The 19537-nt window shown below is 37.9% G+C and overlaps 1 protein-coding gene across 3 annotated transcripts in view; it reads right to left on the reverse strand.

Annotated features, from left to right (window-relative positions):
- Positions 1-19537, reverse strand: part of MOCOS (molybdenum cofactor sulfurase) — a 206150-nt gene that overhangs the window by 24653 nt on the left and 161960 nt on the right. For all 3 annotated transcript variants that reach the window (XM_079300626.1, XM_079300625.1, XM_079300627.1), the window contains 3 exons: positions 13129-13245; positions 10057-10500; positions 3039-3201 (listed from right to left, as the gene is read on the reverse strand). In XM_079300626.1, coding sequence (XP_079156752.1) covers positions 3039-3201; positions 10057-10500; positions 13129-13245 — 724 coding nt within the window. The remainder of the gene's footprint in view (positions 1-3038; positions 3202-10056; positions 10501-13128; positions 13246-19537) is intronic.

Here is a 19537-nt window from a genome sequence, read left to right on the forward strand (position 1 = left end):
TGCAAGTGGCTGTGGCTGAGGAGAGGCAGTTTGGGTGGGCAGCCTTCCATGTGGTTGAAGGAGCAGAGCACGAAGAGACCTGGAGGTACTGCTAGTCAGCAGAGCAAGAGCTATGGTGTGGGAAATAGCAAAGCTATAAAACTCTCAGAAAGCTGTGTGAAAGCCAATCTCAGGATGGAGAAATGCAAGAATGCTGAAGATACAGGGCAAGAAACAATAGGGCTATGAGCTGTGTAGAGAGAACCCTCAGGAAAAAGTGTTAAGCAAGACAGTAGAAATAGGTAAGCTTAATAATGAAGTTTTATCCATTGTTTTAAGCTATTTCAAGCAAGCATTCTTCAAAGCAAGAGGTACTAATTGACTAGAGCAAACTCTTGTCAGCTCTTAGTATTATAATATTAGCTAGAAAGTTGTTAAAAGACTTTGTAACAAAGAGAATTTCTGCTGTTTTAAGTGGCTGGAGTTATTTCCATCTCCCTTGCTTGGTTCTGTAAAATGAGACTGATGATTGTGATGGAATAAAGGCTTTGAGTCTGTTCCAGCAGTCCCATCCCATTGTTTGTGTACATACATATGTAAATATAAGATAACAGGAAAAAATATCCCAGGAACCCAACACTACAGGTCTGAAATAACATCAAGCACTGACACAGGCAGTGAAGGTTCTGAGCTTCAGAACAACCAGCCTGGCTCAACTGAGCTCTGCTGCTCCCCACCACAGGGATCACTGCTCACATGCAGCATTCAGCTTCAGTTGATTTGCAATCAACTACAGACAGACTGGAGGAGTGGTGACAAAAGCAGCAGGATTGACGTGGGATTTTCAAGGAAAGAGTAAATTTATTAAATTCAATTTGTCTGCTGTGAAATGATTTAAGTGGGAGATATAACACTGACCCATGTTTGTGAAGGGATAAAAGAAAAGAAAATTAATAATTTAACACCAACAAGCAAATAATGGATTTAGACTACAGGTAAGAAGAAAGAAAACATAATAAATATTGGAACAACTTCCTACAGATTTATCTGCTCAGTCTTACCCTGCTGGTTTGTATGTGCTCCCATCATTGTGCCATCTTAGGAGCAGTAAGCTCTGGAAAAGACTCCTCAAGGAAAAGAGAGCCACTGTCTCTCACCATCAAGACTTTTAAAAAATGCCACAGATTGCAAGACAACTATGAGAGTAAAAAACAGCAGGACTACTAGGAAAGAGGGTCCAGATCACCTCATGGGCTATGATTTTTGTAGCTAGAATCATTATACAAAGAATAAAATTGCTCCATTCTTCCACACTGGCTGTACCAAAGCAGACTGTAAAAAAATGGCAATGACATTCCTGTTAGAGCACAGTGATTAATTGCTCTTGAGTAGAAAAATGATCAATAGACTTGGGTAATCACTTCTGTGTGGAAATGGTTCTCACTTTCATTGGAAGGAAGGCAAATGATAGTGAAAACTCCAAAAAAGACACACAATAAAACATAGAATTTAAAGGCAAATTTCACCCGGCACTAACTGTGGCAAGAAGTTGTAAATCTCAGTGTGAAATGGGTGTCTTGACTGTCTTTTTTGTCTGAGAAAACTTCCTCATGACTCCCTGAAGTATGTCAGGTGTTACTCACAGATGTTATTGGCAGTTGAACATACTAATGGGTATGCACTTGTCTGAACAAATGCTAGCAAGGAAAAAAAATAGAACAGACTCAGAGTGGTCAGAAAGGAAGAGGGATGGTAAGGAAATAAATCTCTAGCAATAATTAGCTTTGAAGCACTTAGTAATTTAAAAGGTGTGGGAGAAAGCTGTCTGTGCAACTGTACTACAGAAATTTGAGTGCAAGGTGCTCCACATAGAATTGAAATTACTTAATGATAGATTTTCAAAGAAAGAGTATGGAGGAAAGAGGGGAAAGCAGCAGTGTGTGCCAGTGAGCAAGCCTGGAATCCCTAAGAAGAGAGTATATTGTGTTTGGGATTGGCAACACAGAAAATAGCACATGATTAGTGGAACCATCAAAAAAGTACTTTTGAGAAACCTATTTCAGACAAAAAGAATCAATGAGTCTGATTTAATTCTATGGAGAGTGCTCAGACAGTTGGAGATCACAACAATTGTAATGTACACACAGAAAGGAGACTTGTGGTTACGGATCCACTTGTGGATTTCTAACAAAGGGTGAAAAATCTGAAGACAGGTTCCCTTGTTTTGCTCTAGCTGCTGAAAATGTGGACACATATATTATTAATGGTTAAGACATACAGACTGAGTAAATGTTGGACCCCAGGGAAATGATGAACACCATTCAGACACATGCAAACTTGGCATTAGTAATGACTTTTGTGGAATCCAAGCCTGTTCCAGTGTTCAGTGGCAATGGGGTTGTTACAAAAACAAATATTTTTCACCCCTGAGTATCAAAGGGCTTTCTGTAACACTTTACTTTTTTTTTTTCCTTGCTTTTTTCCCCTCAGCAGTGAATAAAAAGGATTTTGATAATTTCCAGGAAGCTCAAGCATCATTAAATATTTGCTTGCTAGTGCAGGTATTTAACTGAGTTAAATAATGTCTGGTCCTTATTTTAATTCGTACTAATTTCCACTGAAGACTCTACCCCTCTAATCCCACAGATGGAAGGAGGAAGAGAGATACAAAATAGGAAGGTTTTTGGCCAGGGTGTTTATAATGTTAGACTTCTATTTATCTTTGCAGCATTAACAGTCCCTTCAGCTATGGGACTTCATGCTATAGAGAGACACTGTCAGTACATTTCCACATCTGTCTGTTCTCTTCTCCATCCTGGAGCATTCCCTTTATGGGAGTCTCTATCTACTCTCTGCCTACCCTTACAATAAGTTAGGAAGACCTCCAGGGCTGCATATAACAGGTTGGGCTTTCATTGCCCACAGCTGGCACAGAACTTGTCCCTGAAGTCACCAGTAAGCATGCACAGCATTCAGTAGTTTGGTGGGAGCAAGCAGGTGTCCCTGCCTAGAAATTTGACACCAACAAAGATGGGAAGGAAAGGATATTGTTTACTAACCTTCTGCCTGAATGACCATAACTTTGTGCTTCAGATCAATTGAGGGATTCACAAGACACAACCTTGGCTCCTGCTTCTGAGTCATGCAGACTCCATTCTGGTTTACAACCATCCAGTTTCGGTCATAGAGCAAACCCTGGTTTCCTATTGGCCATTCTGTAACCTGGGAAAGCATTAGGAGTGGGTACAAGGGTTTAAGAAATGTTAGCCACATTAATAGATTCATGCTGAAAAGAGAGGCAAAAGAATCCATTAATGAAACTCGTTGAAATCAGGAAAACTTATGCAAGCTAATGTCAGCTTTTTATAAGAGAAACCTTAATTGCAAATCAAAGATAAAGATATCACTGCACAAAGCTGACTAAAAAAAAAAAAAGAAAATCAAATTACTCTAAGTTGTTGCATATCACCATACAGTTTAACAGAGCTGTAAGAATAAACGATCTCTGAAACACTCTGAAAATTGTCTTCAGTTTTGTACTCATCTATTTTTAGGACCTATTCCCCCAGATATGTTAATTTAACTTACAAAGCATAGAAATTTTACAGGAATTTTATGAATTAAGGCAAAACCAATCAAACAGACAGCAGGAAAACTCTGAAATTCACAATTCTGTAAAAACTTATTTTTTATAACATGGAACCACCTTATCAATTAACCCATTTGAGAAAATCTGCCATTGAAGCTTCTGGTGTAGCTGGGAGAATAATAGTTCTTTAGATTCCCTTGCAACAAAACCCATTGTCTTCTTTGCTATGAGTTCTTTCACTACTTCTATAACAGTCTTTACATTCAATAGCCCATACAAGAATATTGTCCTTGCTTTCACATACATTTTTCTGGTGAAAAGAACATCTGTTTCTGATGCTACGCAGATGGTAATCTTGAAATCCAAAAAGAGAGCAATTTTAGTAATGCCTTTGGGTGACATTAATATCTGCTTTCTTCTCCAGAATGTTAAAATATTAATACCATTCTTGCAATATAAAGCTGGCCACTAACACATTCTTCAGCTCATGTAGGCTTTCTAGTCACAGTTGAATATGGAGAAAACAGCTGAACTTCACTGAATTCTTACAGAAAAGCTGAGTACATCTCACATGAATTAGTTGACAAAACACCAGCAAAATACTATTGGGTAAAAGACATGTCAAGCACAGTCTGATGCTATGAAGAGCAGCATGCCTGGAAGCACTGGCTAGATTAATTAAAAATCACATTTTTGTTTATCATGTGATTGACCCAACACTTATCAGAACCTAAAATATCTCATTCTTATAAACTTTTCCTGTTTTTATAAAAGCCTGGAGCAGCAGTTTGACACTGACAGCCTGACTATAGAAAGCTAAGGGAAGGCACACTAGAACTGAAAACTCAAAGCATCAAAGCTGAACTCAAAATAATTTCACCACAGTGCTCCCAACTACACTGAATACAGAAAATAATAAAAAAAATAAAAAAGAGAAGAAATGTGTTCTAGAAATTCACTTGGTTTATAATACTATTGGGCAATTTTTTAAATGCAAGTGTGGATGAAAAATTCAGTAATAAATATAAATTTTAGGTCTTTCATTGGCATCTTAAACCACATTATCCAAGTTCCTCAAACTGTCAGCACCTCAGCTATGTGAACCTTTACTCTATCTTTTTTAGGAGAGGTATCATAGACCAAAGACTGTAATATCAGCTGAAGAACACACTTTTGTTCTTAGTGGAAATTATTCTTTGGAGAGACCAGCATTTTTGGTTATCCTGTATAATTAGACTACAAAATGCATTTGAACAGCTGGTGATCATCTGAGAACTGTGAGAATTTCCTGCTAACAAATCTCCCTTCCAAAAAAGAAGATCATTAATTGGTAATACATCCTCACATGAATCCAACAGATCTTGACAGGATTTGCAATATACAGAGAGCAGAATAAACTAAAAAGCAGAAAAATAGAAAAAGAGCACAAAGTTTCTCAGTTCCCTATTGCAACATCCAATTATTTTGGTTCCATTTCAGGACAGCAGTCTTATTCAGGAAATAGCTTAAGCGTGTGCTTACCCTTCACTGAAGGCAAGAGGTTTTATGAGCTAAACAAAACCTTTCTTTAATCAGTTTCTAGTAGTTCTTACATGCTGACAGGTATTAAAGGGTAAGCCCAGCTAACTGGCTAGTAAATATTTGGAAAAAATCAACACCCTCCACTCAAGATACATCTGACAGGTCCAAAATAATGGCAACTAACTCCATGCTTCACTCACACCACAAATATGATGCAGCTCATGACTTCAGGTCCTCAGCCCATTTCCCTCGCTTGTTATGGGTATTTGCCATTGCAGTGAGAGTCACACACGTGTGCCCTGCAGGGAGTCCCTGTCCTGTCATGGATGTCCTCTGTGCACTGTCAAGTGCCCAGCTCCCTCCCCACTTTTCAGCTCACTGCATTGCACATGTGGTAAAGAAAGTTGCAACAACAAAACAACTGTGCCCTGCCTTGGATGGAAGGTCACAGATGGCTCTAAACAGCCAGAGCAGATTTGCTGCTAATACTGACACTGGAGATGAGCAAGGAGGAACACGTTCATTTCTCTTCTCAGCACTTAGGCCTGTGCTCTGTGCAGATATTATTTCAAAGGGGCTGAAGGGATTGTTAAATAAAGTAAAACAGAACAGGTTAGCATAGGTGAGTAAGAGTGCATTATATTATAGCCTGTAACGTGATTCCCTGAAGTTGCCTGGCCACCTCTGGCCACTGGGACAAATTAAAAGTGGGAGAACAGATGGAAAGCTGAGTTTTACTGATAGATACCAGCATACACATTCATTCCAAGCATGGCAGGTGATGATTCATCCCAGGATCATGCAATGTAAGGTCTTGTCTATCTGTCACAAGGACAATTGCATAATACAGCCAGTACTTGATATTGTCCCGTCTGCATTAGTCCATCTTTTCTTATTGCAAAATAAAAACAGCCACTGTAAAAACATGTGGGGTTGTTTGTTTTTTTCTTTATTTCAGAATTTTCTGTAAAATATTTTGGGTTGCATTTCTCCCATAGTTCACAGTAATGCCATCATGAAGGCTAACACAGTTTTTGAACACATTAAAGGAATCACTGAAAAGGCTTTAAATTATCTAAGTTTAAAAATATTAGTGGTCTTATATATAATTTATCCACTGATCACTATGAATTTGCATTGTATTTTAAATTAAAAGCCAGTTTGTCTTCTCTGCTGAGATGCAATTTTTTATACTCTGAAACCTACTGTAAGAATAATAAAGTTATTAATTAGTTATTAGTTTAAATTCCTAACCTCTTTCACTGGGCACATTACATTATATAATTATGCAAAAGTCATTGACATGAGAGATGTTCCTGTTTAAAAATGCATGTTTAAAACACATTTTTATGTTGGAAAAAAGAAAGTGGTCTGGGATAGAGGTTACTCCTCTGCTTTTCTCCATTTAATAAAATAATTGTAGGGAAAACACATTTGAGAAGTTGAGTTAGAAAATTCTGCCCTCTGCTTTCTGCACCATGTGCACAAAATCCATAGGACAACAGTGACCAGAACACTTCATAAAATTCTGCAGAAACCACCCAACCTGCAGCGAGCTGACAATTTTCACACCAACTTTCATCCTCCTAGCTGCCAAAGCTCTCTGCCCTCTCATTTTCTCTGGAGGTCAAGAACCTCTCATACTAAACCACTTAGAATAGAACAGAGAAATCAGAGTTTAGGAGAGAAGGAGATTATATGACTCTAAAGAGGAGATCAAACAGCTGTGAGTTTGCACTCACTTCCTCCTCGAGTTTGTCCTCCTGCCACTAATCATCTACCCTGCAACCAGCAAGTCCGTGGGCAGATTTCACTGGCAGATGGGCTGAGTCCTGCACACACTTAGCTGGAATTTTCCACTGCACATATTATTTTAGGAAAACTCAAGTGATCATGTAGTTACAATAAACCCTAGTTACTACACATGCTAAACATTTGACCTCCCATACCAGCAGGAGTATGAACCTACAAATCTATGAGCTTCTAATCTGATCTGATACATGGTGAATGAATTTACTGCAGATCAAACTTGAACCACTTTTCCCTTTTCACATCAGCTAGCTGAGAGTTACCTTATAAACATGGAGATCAAATTTTTAATTGGGAAAGCACTGTTCTAAATTTCCAGCAACTACAAAGCATCTAAAGCTATTTTAGATTAAAAACAAGACACTGAATTTAAATTCTCACATTCCAATCAAAGACTAAAGCTACATGATTACTACTTCAGAAGTTTATGTGTTTCCTGAAGTAAGGAGATAATATAATGTTAGGTGTGAACACTGAAAAAAAAAAAACACTCAACAAAGGGCTAAAGAATAGTTTTACATATGATTCAGTCACTATAAAGCCTAGAGAGTCTGGTATAATCAATATTTTATAAGGCAAAATGATTTTCAGGATTTGAGTCTATTTAATTGTGGTTTCTTCTCTAGCATGTCTTGCTTCAAACTCCAGTGCATGTGACATACACTGTTTTCCTATTTCAAGGTGATACAGGCTGAAACTGCAGTAATGGCATATAAAAACACATATATATCTACATGTTGGAGGTTTGTGCACTCTGCAGGGTCTGGGTCTTGCAGTCATGGCTTTCTATTCTACTCTTACCTATTGGGAAGAGACTAATCCACTTTGATTTAGAATGGGATTCATTGAGTTTTGAAGTTCATTTTACAAATGATACATTTGTAAGATGGCATTTTTATCTCTTCAATATGCAGACAGTGAGATTGGAAGATCTTTCACAGGGAGGGTATAAGTGCATGACAGGTCTAGAAGTGCCAGTCAGACTTTTGGAAAGAAAAAACATGAAGAACATCTGGTGGACAGAAAGAAAGTAATTAAAAAATATTTTTGCAGGGATTCATTTAAATATAAAAACCCCATAAAAATCAAAATACTCTTTTGACTTCAACTCCTAGTTCTCCCAATGCAGTGAAAGCCCATCGCTAGTGGATTTGTTAGGTCAGCTTCTACTGTTCTTTCATATGCACTCATGTATCTTCTATAAACCACATGGAAACCATGTGGAAATGCACAAAAATCACTTTATAAGTAGAGGAGGAGAAGAGCTAAATGCTCTTTATAGTGAAATTCCAGTCCCTTCCAATACCACATACTTAAACCAGTATTTATTTAATTTTCTCTTTCAATTGTAATTGTTACTCTTTGGCAACACAGGCTCTGACAGTGCTTATACTACAGGGCTCTAATATGGCTGAGGCTTTGTCATAAAAAAATCAAAACAGACTTCAAAAATTACTCTAGACATGCAAAATTAAATCTCATAATGTAGTTGCAGTTTTTATATCTGTTTTTAAATTATTCAGAACAGCTAGTGCTGCTGCATAATCTAAGTTGCCTTGGATTCCTCTTGCAGTCAATGAAAAGAAACAGAAATATCCAGGAAAATTTATTTCTCCTACTGCAGATGCTTATTTTATGCTAAAATGAATAAGCAGGTATCCATCTCTCACTGCTTACAGAACAGTGTTGAACTGTAGAGGTAGAAGCCGAGCAAAGATGAGCCCTGTTTTCACTCTGGGCCCATTAACACATGCCTGGCACAAGCACTATGCATGAGGCATGGGGATTTCCCCCTCCATACAGAACTGCAGTCCTGTCTGCTGGGGAGCACCAGGTTTGTGCAGATTTATCACCTAAAGCTGTTTCCCCTCACAGAGCTTGGAGAGGAGAAACCCAGCTCAGCTTGTGGGGAAATATAAGCTTTCCTTCATGCTGAGCTATGTCTTACCTGCTCCTGGGCACAATCACTTCAAAGACTTCCTAGTGCTGAATGCTGTGGCATGTATCTCACAACAGCAGCCTGATGTCAAAAATAGAACTTAAACTGAAATGTGCATGAACACTGCCAGTGTGTTTCAGCAGCTTCTATACTGGGCTTCTGTAATACAGCTGTGAAACACTTCAACAAAAATTTAAAAATTTTCACATGAAATGGGCAATTAATTTTATTTTCTAAACAATTTGATCTAGTGGGAGGTTAATAAAGGGTGGAAATTGTTTGTTGAGGTCTCAATGCTCAGGATTGTGCCTCTGAATTAGACATCATAAGCCAACCCAAATTTAAAAATACAGACGTTTTGTTCATCATTTAATAGTGCTTAATTGCCCAACCTCATTGCACTGAGAAAGAAAAAAATACCCAACATATGATCAAATCAGCTGAGAAGCCCTGTTTGAAATGCAGGGGATTTGTCACTGGATTTGACCCCAATTTTCTCTCAGATGTGAGACACTAACCTACACCAATAAGATTTTGTAGGGAAAGTTATACCATTATTGACATTCATTAAATCACTTCCCAGTCTGGTACTAAGCAGAGTGACATTCTAGATCATGTGTGGGCCATACACCTATTTCATCATGCATTATTTAAAAAAAAAGTCTCAGCTAAGGTGATGATATTATTAACTTGGTAAAAAAGCAATTAAAATCTTCAAAGACTGAACTTTCAAATAGCACAGCAACACTTAAATGTCATATTTCTGTTGCAAATGTATTTTTAATGATAACATTTCTTTGTAATGTAAATCAGCCGCCTCTCAATTATAACATGTTAATCAAGTTATTTCTCAATTGCTGCCTACCCATCAATGCCTACAAGTCCATCACATGTCATTCTGCAAAAGCATACTAATTACTTGATTATATTTTAGGCAAGTTTTGCAAATCCAATCTTTTTCTTCAAGACAGCATATTATGTGCAAATTTACTTGTTGTGGGGGAGTGGAGAACAGAAGACACATTTACCCCTCTCCCATAACTTCAGCCTAATTCATAATTCTTCAATTTTAGCCTAACATGTGGACTTGATCCCAGAAACTGGAAAAAAGGAAACATGGGTACTCACACACTGCTTCCTAGTATGTCATATAAACATGTCTGATGAAAAACACAAGGCTGAGCTGCACAAATACCTCTGAATAGTTCAAAGCACGTACCTCAAATGCAGAGCAGGATTTGATTGGGTAGAGGTAAATTTTGGCAACGGTGATGGGCTTGCCACCTTTTCTACATGTTGGCACTGCAGTCTCAGAAACAGCTGCCCTTATGCTTTCTGCCTCAGGCTCCAGTGGCTGCCACTTGCCAGCTGTCTCTGCCTCAGATGGAATATTCCTGAGTTCTCCATCAGAGATTTGCAGTATTTGAGACAATTTATCTGCACTGTTAAAAGAAACGTGGTCATCTGGAACAGACTCAGTCATCGGCTCTGTAACAGACTGGAAAGGAATCCCAGTGTCTGATTTGGAGAGTCTGGTGGCTATGATGAAATTCAAAAAGGTCTGTGCATCTTCAAAAGAAGACATGTAGCCAAAGGATATTCTCACAGAACCAGTGGGACGTCCATCAATTAGGTCTATGTTATCTCCACAGACATGGCCAGCCTAGTTTGAAATAGGAAGAAAACAGAGAGCTGTTATGATACTTTGCTTTTTTTCCTATCTAATTTTACCTAATTATTAATAAGTATCTTAAATCTAACCTGAAAAACTGTTGCAAAAATAGTTTAGGTCATCAATACAAAGAAAACAAAGAAAAAACCCTCAATCATCTTACGATTTACTCAGACTATGAAGATAATTTTGAGCTGCTTGCCCTATTCTACTCTGGAGGAAGAGAAACTTCTCAAAAACATATCAAGAACCACAAAAAGGTTCTATATTCCATGACTGTCAGCTTGAACAATCTCCAGGGATATTCCAGTCTTACCTGCATAGTTCAAACTGGGATTCAAACTGCGATGTTATGTTCAGATAAGTGAACAAACCATGAGGAGGTTGATTTTTCTGGGGCAGTTTTCTGGATATTCTCTGTCAGAAGAGTGACATCTTACACCATCTTTTCATGGCTTGTGTTTATTTAGTCCAAACAGCAGAGAACTAAGTCATCTGGTATTGCAGCAAAGCAGAGACTTGAATCTAGAGCTCAGACATCCAAAGTGACTATCCATCAAATATCCATCAAATGTGTCCATCAAATCTGTGTTACTGATCCAGTCAGCACATTGCGTTTGAGATTAAGGGAACCAGTCTTTCCTCTAACACTCCCTCCTCTGAAGAGCACAAGCTGCCACTTGACAAAATTTCAGTGAAAAAATCTTTTAATGCTCTGCAGTGACCTCCATGTAGATATGCATTTGATACATCTGTCATGCAAGAGTCTATGGAAAACTCTCCCTTAAGAGTGAAAGTTTCCCATTCAGTGAGTGCTGCCACTTACCACCAGTAAAACAAGCTAGAGTCCCCCTTTGTTCATCGACTTAATAGCAGATCACCAATGGACTTGAGATCTAGTCCTAACTCAGCATCCTATTCCCTAAGTACAGCAACTGTCGGGGTGTTTTTCCTCAGAATCTAATCTATGTACACATTTCTGTCCCATTAAAATGGACACGTGAATAGTTTATTTACATGATGGCTTTTTTTTAAGCAAGGAATGTCACAGGACAGCGAACACAAATGCCATTTATGCAAGGAAAAATAAAAGACCTACATCTATGTCAAAGCATGCAACACAGTAGTAAATATTTTAATACAGTGTAATGTAGTTTTTATCCTTGACAACAGAGCAGAAGCAATATTTGCAAAATTAGGTTGCATCTGTTAATATACCCTTCTGTAACCCTTCTGCCAAGTATTGCTTGATTGACTGAGGAGAGAGTTCCTACTGTGCAAATAAGTAAATGAGTTCCTACATAACATTCAAAGAAAACTAACCACACTTCTCCAGGGACACTTGAAGACAGAAAGTCCTCCCTCACAGACATTTTATCATGTAAAACTTCATCAGGGAAGGAAGAATACAGCCAGCACCCTGGGAAAAAATGAAACTGAAGTATATGTGCAAATAACGTGATAAAAGATGCCTTCCTCTACATAGTAATGTTGTCAATAACTCATCATGATCCTTCTCAAAGCACTGATGGGAATGGAATGTCCCAAAATATGAATTGTGTAACTGTACCACCTCATTATTTAGCCTATCTTTAGCCTATCTCCATTTAAATGATAGACTAGAAGAAGGCACTCACTCCTTAAAAAAAAAGCCTCCTTGTATAAGGATATCCAAGAGTATTGCAGCTGGTTATTTGGCAATTTTCACTTCAGCAAAAGGGTAGACCCTGTTTTTTTGCTTTCTCAGAGGAGAGAGCTTCCATGGCAACTCATTTTGCCAAGGAAGGTATCAAAGAACTGCAGTAGCCTTTAAGAACTTGTGCTATCAGTCCTGTATGTAAATGTATTTGCAAAATTATCTATATATCTCTGTGAAATTGTAAGGGAGCTATGATATCATTACAGCCATTAGATTTTTTTTGCCTTTTGAAGAACACCATAAATAAAATTTTTTATTGTTCTGAAGTAATTTACTGTAATTTCAAACTCTGACAAATATGCAGACAGGAAGCCTCCTCCACTTCACTGTAATACATCCTGCTGTACATCTTTTAATGACAGGTTATGGAAAACATTAGTAATCTTGAAAACAGTCTTTGCATTCATATTCTAAAAACCTAACCCACCAGTAATCTAAGTAGATGTCATCTAAATTTGCTTCATTCTCTGAGTTTCACCATGTATTTGCCATTATTGTTTCCTGTTCAATTTGCATATGTACTTTAAATTGTAACATCCAACAGCAACAGATCTACAAGACTTGAACATTATTAGGTACAATAATTAATTAGGATACTTAAAGAAAAAAATTAGAGGAATTGTCCAGGAAATTCTGTTCTGCTAGAAGTCTGGATATCATGCAACTCCAAAACCAAACAAGAAGGTCCAATTTCCTACTCTCCAATGAAATAATAACAAGCAACACATACTTCTCTGCATACATATAATATTTTGTTTCAATTCATTTCAATGAACAAATTTCAATTAGTTTAGTCCTCTAGCAAGGCAAGGGAGTTGAAATCTTAAAGAAAGCAGGTCAAAATTAACTTCATTTGTAAAGTCACAGAGACTCAAAACCATGGGATGTGACATACTTACTTTACACATTCAGGAACTAACCTGCAGGTTCTTTTGGATGTTCTCATTGCTTATGCCCAAATGCATCTGGCAGGCTCCCGTGTTACAGAAGCAGCCTGTGCGAACATGTATGTTGTGGAGACTCGCCATGCTGTCCACCTTCCCAATCCAGCAGGAGATACAGGAGAAGAACAAAAAACAGACATTTTAAAGTTGTGGTCAACAAGATACACTGTTTTAAAGGTAGAAATCAATAGAGGTAAGTTACATCTAAAAACAATTAACAACTTACTGTAGCTTTTACTATTCCCATACAGATTTAGTATTTTTCAACTTTGTTACTTCAGCCTGAAGAAAACAGTGGTAGGTGCAGAGATGCTTACCTTAGCATTGAGCAACTACTACACACGAAACACACACAATCACATCCTAAACCTGTAAATGCCAGTACATCTGCTGAATTTTAAAGCTGTGAACAGGTTTATTCACATCAGTACTGCTAGTTACAGACCTGCAGCCTGCAGGTGTTACTTGGTGTCTTGATAGAACCACCTGCCTCTGAAGAGACAGAAGAGAAGCCTGGGGCACCTTTTCAGGTAGCTAATGAAAACCTTGTGCTCCAAGGATCTGAAACTGCAAATTCTCATTACAGAAACTCATGGCATCTATGGGATTTTGGCACACAAGTAAAGCAGTAACATTTGCCAGGACAGGGAATGTACTGGAATGTCTCCTTGAGTCTTGCACCTACAAGCCTCCAATCTACCACATCCCTGGTGCATTTCTTTCTTGTGCTGCTTGGTATTACATCATTTCTTTATCATCCACTGGATAATGAATGGGCAGAAATACAATACTTGATGACAAACTAGCATGAATAAATCATGGGAAAGAATGAAAATTATGTGGAAAGAGAACAGAAGAACGTGCCCACATGTGCCTCGGAAGGAGACATATATATGCATACACTGGGAGGACAGCGCTGCAAGGGATTCGGATTGCCAGGGTTTCATGGCACACCTAAGAAACAGGGGAAGCACACCACAGGGAACCTCTAAGCACAGCAAAGAAACCATGGAACCTCACTGCAGGGACCTGGAAATGCTTTATATTGATCTCAAAAAGCAACAGCAGCAGCTGATAAGATTAGATGAGCTACCACCAGTTATTTCTTTCATGAGAAATGATAAGCATTCCTAGTCAGAGCTGCAAGAAAGGACAGACAAATGCATGAAATCTGACCCCCATCTCTACCTCAGACTCCCAAAACAACCATGCACAACTTGCATTAGCACCTCTGTGCTTTTGCTCCTTTCTACAAAAGGAGAGCTGAGAGCCCTTTGAATGACCACAACCATGCTGCAGACTCAGGGGACTCTGCTGTCCCAGGAACAGAATCCTCCATGCAGGAAGCTTGGGCTCAGCTAGATGCACAGCAGCAGCTCAGCCTAAAGGGACAGGAAGGGGAGTGTCAACCAACTCATACTAACCACTTCTCTAACTGTGAGCTCATGCTTTGTCTGAGGTATCAGTACAAATGCTCAACCTAGCTTTTGCTGCTGGCTAAACCTCTACTGGCTTTTATTATTTTTAACATAAATTCCCTCTGTACAGGACAGTGGCCCAATACATACACCAAAGGCTTTCTGCTTAATTCAGTCTATCTTCTGTATTGATATATCAATCTTCTATCTTCTAATATCTCTGAGTTTAACTGTGTGCACCAAGCACCCTTAAAGTCACTGTCTCAGTGGCTAGAAAACCCAAGCCTTCATTAGAACTTATTCCATGCTGAAATAATTCAACCTAAATAGTATTTTGCTCTTTTAAAAGCAGTTCAAGCAGAGCTATTGCTTTTTTTATCATGTGTGGGGCATAAGGGTCTCTGCATAAAAAATGTGTTGTATATAAAAAAATCTACACTGCTATAGCACACAAGTTCTTAAGTTCACATTTAAATGTGTTCTGCACCACTAGTTCAGTTCAAAATTTTTTGATTTTCCAACACAGACAATCAAAATAACCCCATATATGCAGACTGGGAAAGCAGAGAATACAATCAGCCCCAAGATCCTATTGATGATTAATGCCTTGGAGAATATCTTGTGTTTAAAGCATGTTTCTCAAATTGAAATTTTAGTAAAGGCATCTGTTGAGAGAGACTGTTGTGGTGTCGCTAGCTTTGTTTTGTCAGAAGACTTCAGTATGGGAACAGTGACATTTTCTTGATGTCTTTTTTCATTTAGATGAGAAAAGTTGTCATTCTCCCAGAGCATGGTTTGTCATGGTGCTAGTGACTTGTGGGCGGATCTGTCGCTCCATTAATCATGACAAGCAAGGCAAAAATCATGACATACTTCACCACTGAAATTGTACAGTGTTTGGGCTTATTTACTCAGTATACAAAAACCTTTAAAGTATATAATCTTTATACTATTAATACTTTTTAAAAGGAATGTTCCTGGGGCAGCTTTGTCTATCAAAATGTATGTAGTGTAATATAGTTTCCATGACATATCTTCAAGGAATTGCAAACAAGAATTTTAATTTCTTTTTAGAATTTTGTCAAATAAATTATTACTGGTCTTTAATGAACAGTAATTTCATTCTAGCCATGCAATCCAATACTCACCTAGAATAATACATTAATTGTAATATATATAAATCTGTACATTAGACGAGGACTACTGAGACATAAAAACATGACGATTAGACGAATATGGGAATTGTGATTCAGGAGAAAAAATATAGGTTATGAATAGGTTTAGCATTAACTGAAGTTCATTACCACCCATGTGATAATGTGCACAGATCTTGGGAATGTGATGCATGCTTTTCACTGGAAACAATGACAATGTGTAAAGAACCAGTAAAGGCAGCACTGCAAAAATATCTGTCCCTTGAAGAGATGCTTGGTTTTCCCTTGGACATATGTTTTGATTTCTTCTCATTTAGTTTCACCCTAGAAATGCACTACTTGGGGAATTAATTTAATCTCTCTCTGCAGTGCTATCACATAGCAAAACAAATAGAACATAAAACATCTGTTACAGTTATTTCGATGAAGAAAAGCTTCCTTAAATAAAGCACATCTTTAGAATTGCCATAAGGAGCAATAATGGATATTGAGCTCAGGGTTATGAAATACAGAATGTCACTTGCAGCTCTGTCTGTAACAGCAGAGGCTGACTTTTGGGAGCCAGGAATGCGTTCATCAATGGAGGCACAGAAGCATGAATGGTACTAATGATAAGTACACAGCTTAATGTACTTGGACTGTCAGTTTTGGTGATTCCCTGGGTCTGATACTTGGAATTATTGTGCCTTGGTGTTTTAGAGATACAATTAAACTGCAAAACAAATGCAGAAATCTGGCAGCATTTTACTGACTTCAGTCAGTAAGGACATGGTAATCAAGCCATCATGCTATCTTAGAGTCACTGCTGTCTCAGAGCCCCTTGGCATTGATTACTTTTTCTGAAGCTCTTTCCTGTGGGCCTGGCCCTGTAGACTGCTTCACATCCCAATACTTCTGATATCACATTGTCTTGATTTTTGACAAGCAAAATGTGCTTTTCATACTTTCAAGTCATGGTCTTCAAATTTAATAAAGACACATAAAAGAAGTTTGCTTAAACCAGTTTTTAAAAACAGTTATTTTTTTTTCCATCAGTGAACTTTCCTTTAGTGTTGCCAGACTGATAAAATGCTCACATTTTGGGTTTTTTCATAGTGCTCTATCTGATAAATAATTTTTTTTTAAATATAAAAAACATTGAAGTGGAGAGCTTCCACTTTAATGCAGTAGTCCCCTCTTGGAGATCTGCTATTTTAGTTGACACTCATCAGCTGGAAAGCTCTGGGAAGAAATGAGATTCTGGTCTGTTCTGCTTTCCCATTCCTTGTCACACAATGCACTGGTGAATTCTCTGTGTTTGTTAAATGACTGGCTTCTGCTAACTATTCACTTCAGGGTTTCTGGAGCACCCAGTGAAAGCTGTAAGCTTTTCTTTGGCTTCAGGTTCCACTGAAAAAAGTCTGAGAATGACACTTGCTGTAGGTACATATATACTAAATGAGAGTAAAGATTTACAAATAGCACATAATTTTGCATTATTCCTAATCAACTAAGTCTAAGACTTTCACTAAGAATGGTGGATGCTTTAGAAACCCCTGCTGAAATAATTCCCATAGGATGCAATTCTGTAGCTCTTATCCAAGCAAGTACTTATTTGTGTAAGTTATCACAAGAATATTCACATGAATAAAGGAACTTTTTATAATACATCATTAAGTGTTCCAAAAAAAAAATCATATAATTCAATACTGGCAAGTACTGTCCTTCAGGAATTTGGATTAGGACTTCTCATTTTGCTTTCTACAATGCCAAATATCAGAGCAGTTTGTCTGTCTGATGGATTTGCTCATTACAAGAATTTCACTGCACACCACTGATGGCTGGTTATAAAACAGGCTTCATGATGCTGTTTTCCATGTCCACTGGTAAATTAATTCACTGATTCATTGCATGGAATTGGAGAGAAAGTAAGCTAGCTCTTTCTGTCATCCAGCATTTGACTGTGAAATGCTGTTGCTGATGCAAATGCATACTTAATCTTGTTTAATACAATTTAATAAGTAGGTCAGAAGGAAAAAAACTAGCACTTATTTCCAAATCATTAAGTGGGTGGTGGGGGGAAGGGGGAATTTTAGTTGAGTTGCATTAACTATCATTATATCAGTATAAGTATCATCAGTATCATTAACTGTTTTAACTGCATGGTTTTCTGCAATAAAGGAATTTTTTTCCATCTCGGAGAAATAATTTCTATGTGGGCAGATTCCCTCAGTATTGAATAATCTCATCCTCTCCTTTTTGCCTCTCTCGCTGTTGACAATGGTTTAAATTAACCAAAGAGAGGATGTATATCTCTATTTATTTCATCCATTCATCACCTACTCTGACCAAAATCCCTTTGGTAGAAGGCATTAGACAGAGATATTGAAACTTACTAAAATTTTCAAGTTCAGTGTCCTGAATATGCTTGCTAAGTATAAATGCTATCCTATCAGGAACTTTACAGTCAGTGTGATAATTTTCTCAGCTAGTTTTAAAGACAGCTGTATAGTGGGCAAGATTGCATGGGAGAGAAGGCTGGAAATATTAGCATAATTCAAAATACATGAGTTGCCACTCTGCAGGAATTCCAACTTAAGAGATGCCATATATACAGGGAACTGCAGGTCCTTCATGCATAAAGGAGTAACAATAATTTTACATTTCTGACAATCAGAAGCTAGAAAATTTCTTGGGGATTGGGTGGCTATAAAAATGAAATGAAACAATGAAACAAAGTCTTGCTAATGGATGACCTAAAATTTTTTTAACTGCTTTTTTCTTTCCTGCAAGGGAATTTGGCAGGGACCTATTTGATTCATATGCAAACTTCATTAATCCAAGATCCAGCTATTTGAAATGGAACAGACTGATGAGTAAGCAAAACACTTAGGTTTTCTTTCTTTTATTTGGTATCTTAAAGACCAGAAGTCTCTCCAGCCAATGACACCTTCTGTATCTCTCTCTTTTTTTTTTTTTTTTTTTTTTTTTTTCCTACAGTTCAAACTGCATTCATTGACAATGAAAATCTCGTTTGCTAAAATGATATCAGGGAAAGAATGGATTTCAGGAAGAAAGCTAAGTAAAGGAACTAAAGCCCTATGTGGTTTCCTAACTGACTTCAACAAAACATCCTCTTGTGAGTCACAGGAAAACATCTGTATCTCTCCATCCCATTGAGCATCCCCAGCTATTTTGTAGGCTAAAGGCTTTTGGTCAAATTGCTGCTAGTCAGAGCTGCTGAAGCCAGAGGAAAACCACACAGAAGACTAAGCTATAACTCATATCAATAGGGATGAAGGGGAATGTAACAGACTAATACAAGTGGAAACAATGCCTAGGAATAACAATGTGCAGTGCATGCCACTGAAAGTCTAGTGACATAGGTTTAATTCATGTCACAGTCAAAATCTTCTCCACTTTTTCCTCTTTCTTTTAAAGCAGTTAAATCCTCTTCTGTCTGTATTTAAGCACTAAAAATAGGGATAATAGAACACAGGGAGGTTGTGGGGTCAAATTCCCTTATCAATTTGAGTCACAGGATCCTATACAGTGGTGTGGTGGGGTAGAGGAGTGTGGGGGGCAGGAAGATGCAAACAAGGAAGCAGAGTAATAGAGAAGGTGGGGCCAGTCTCCTTTTGTCTTGAAGGGATTCAGATGGTGGACTGAAACTACACACTGCATGCATTCAAAGGCAGCTGATCTGCTTTTACAAGATCAAGGACAAGGGAATCCAGTGGAAGCTGTCAAAAGTGCAGCTCTTTTCCTGGTACCATGGGGGCTTTTTCCACATTTCTCTCATGTGACAAGGTCTGTAGTTTAGAGCTACAGTTT

The sequence above is a fragment of the Erithacus rubecula genome (assembly GCF_903797595.1).
Source record: "Erithacus rubecula genome assembly, chromosome: 3".
Lineage (NCBI taxonomy): Eukaryota > Metazoa > Chordata > Aves > Passeriformes > Muscicapidae > Erithacus > Erithacus rubecula.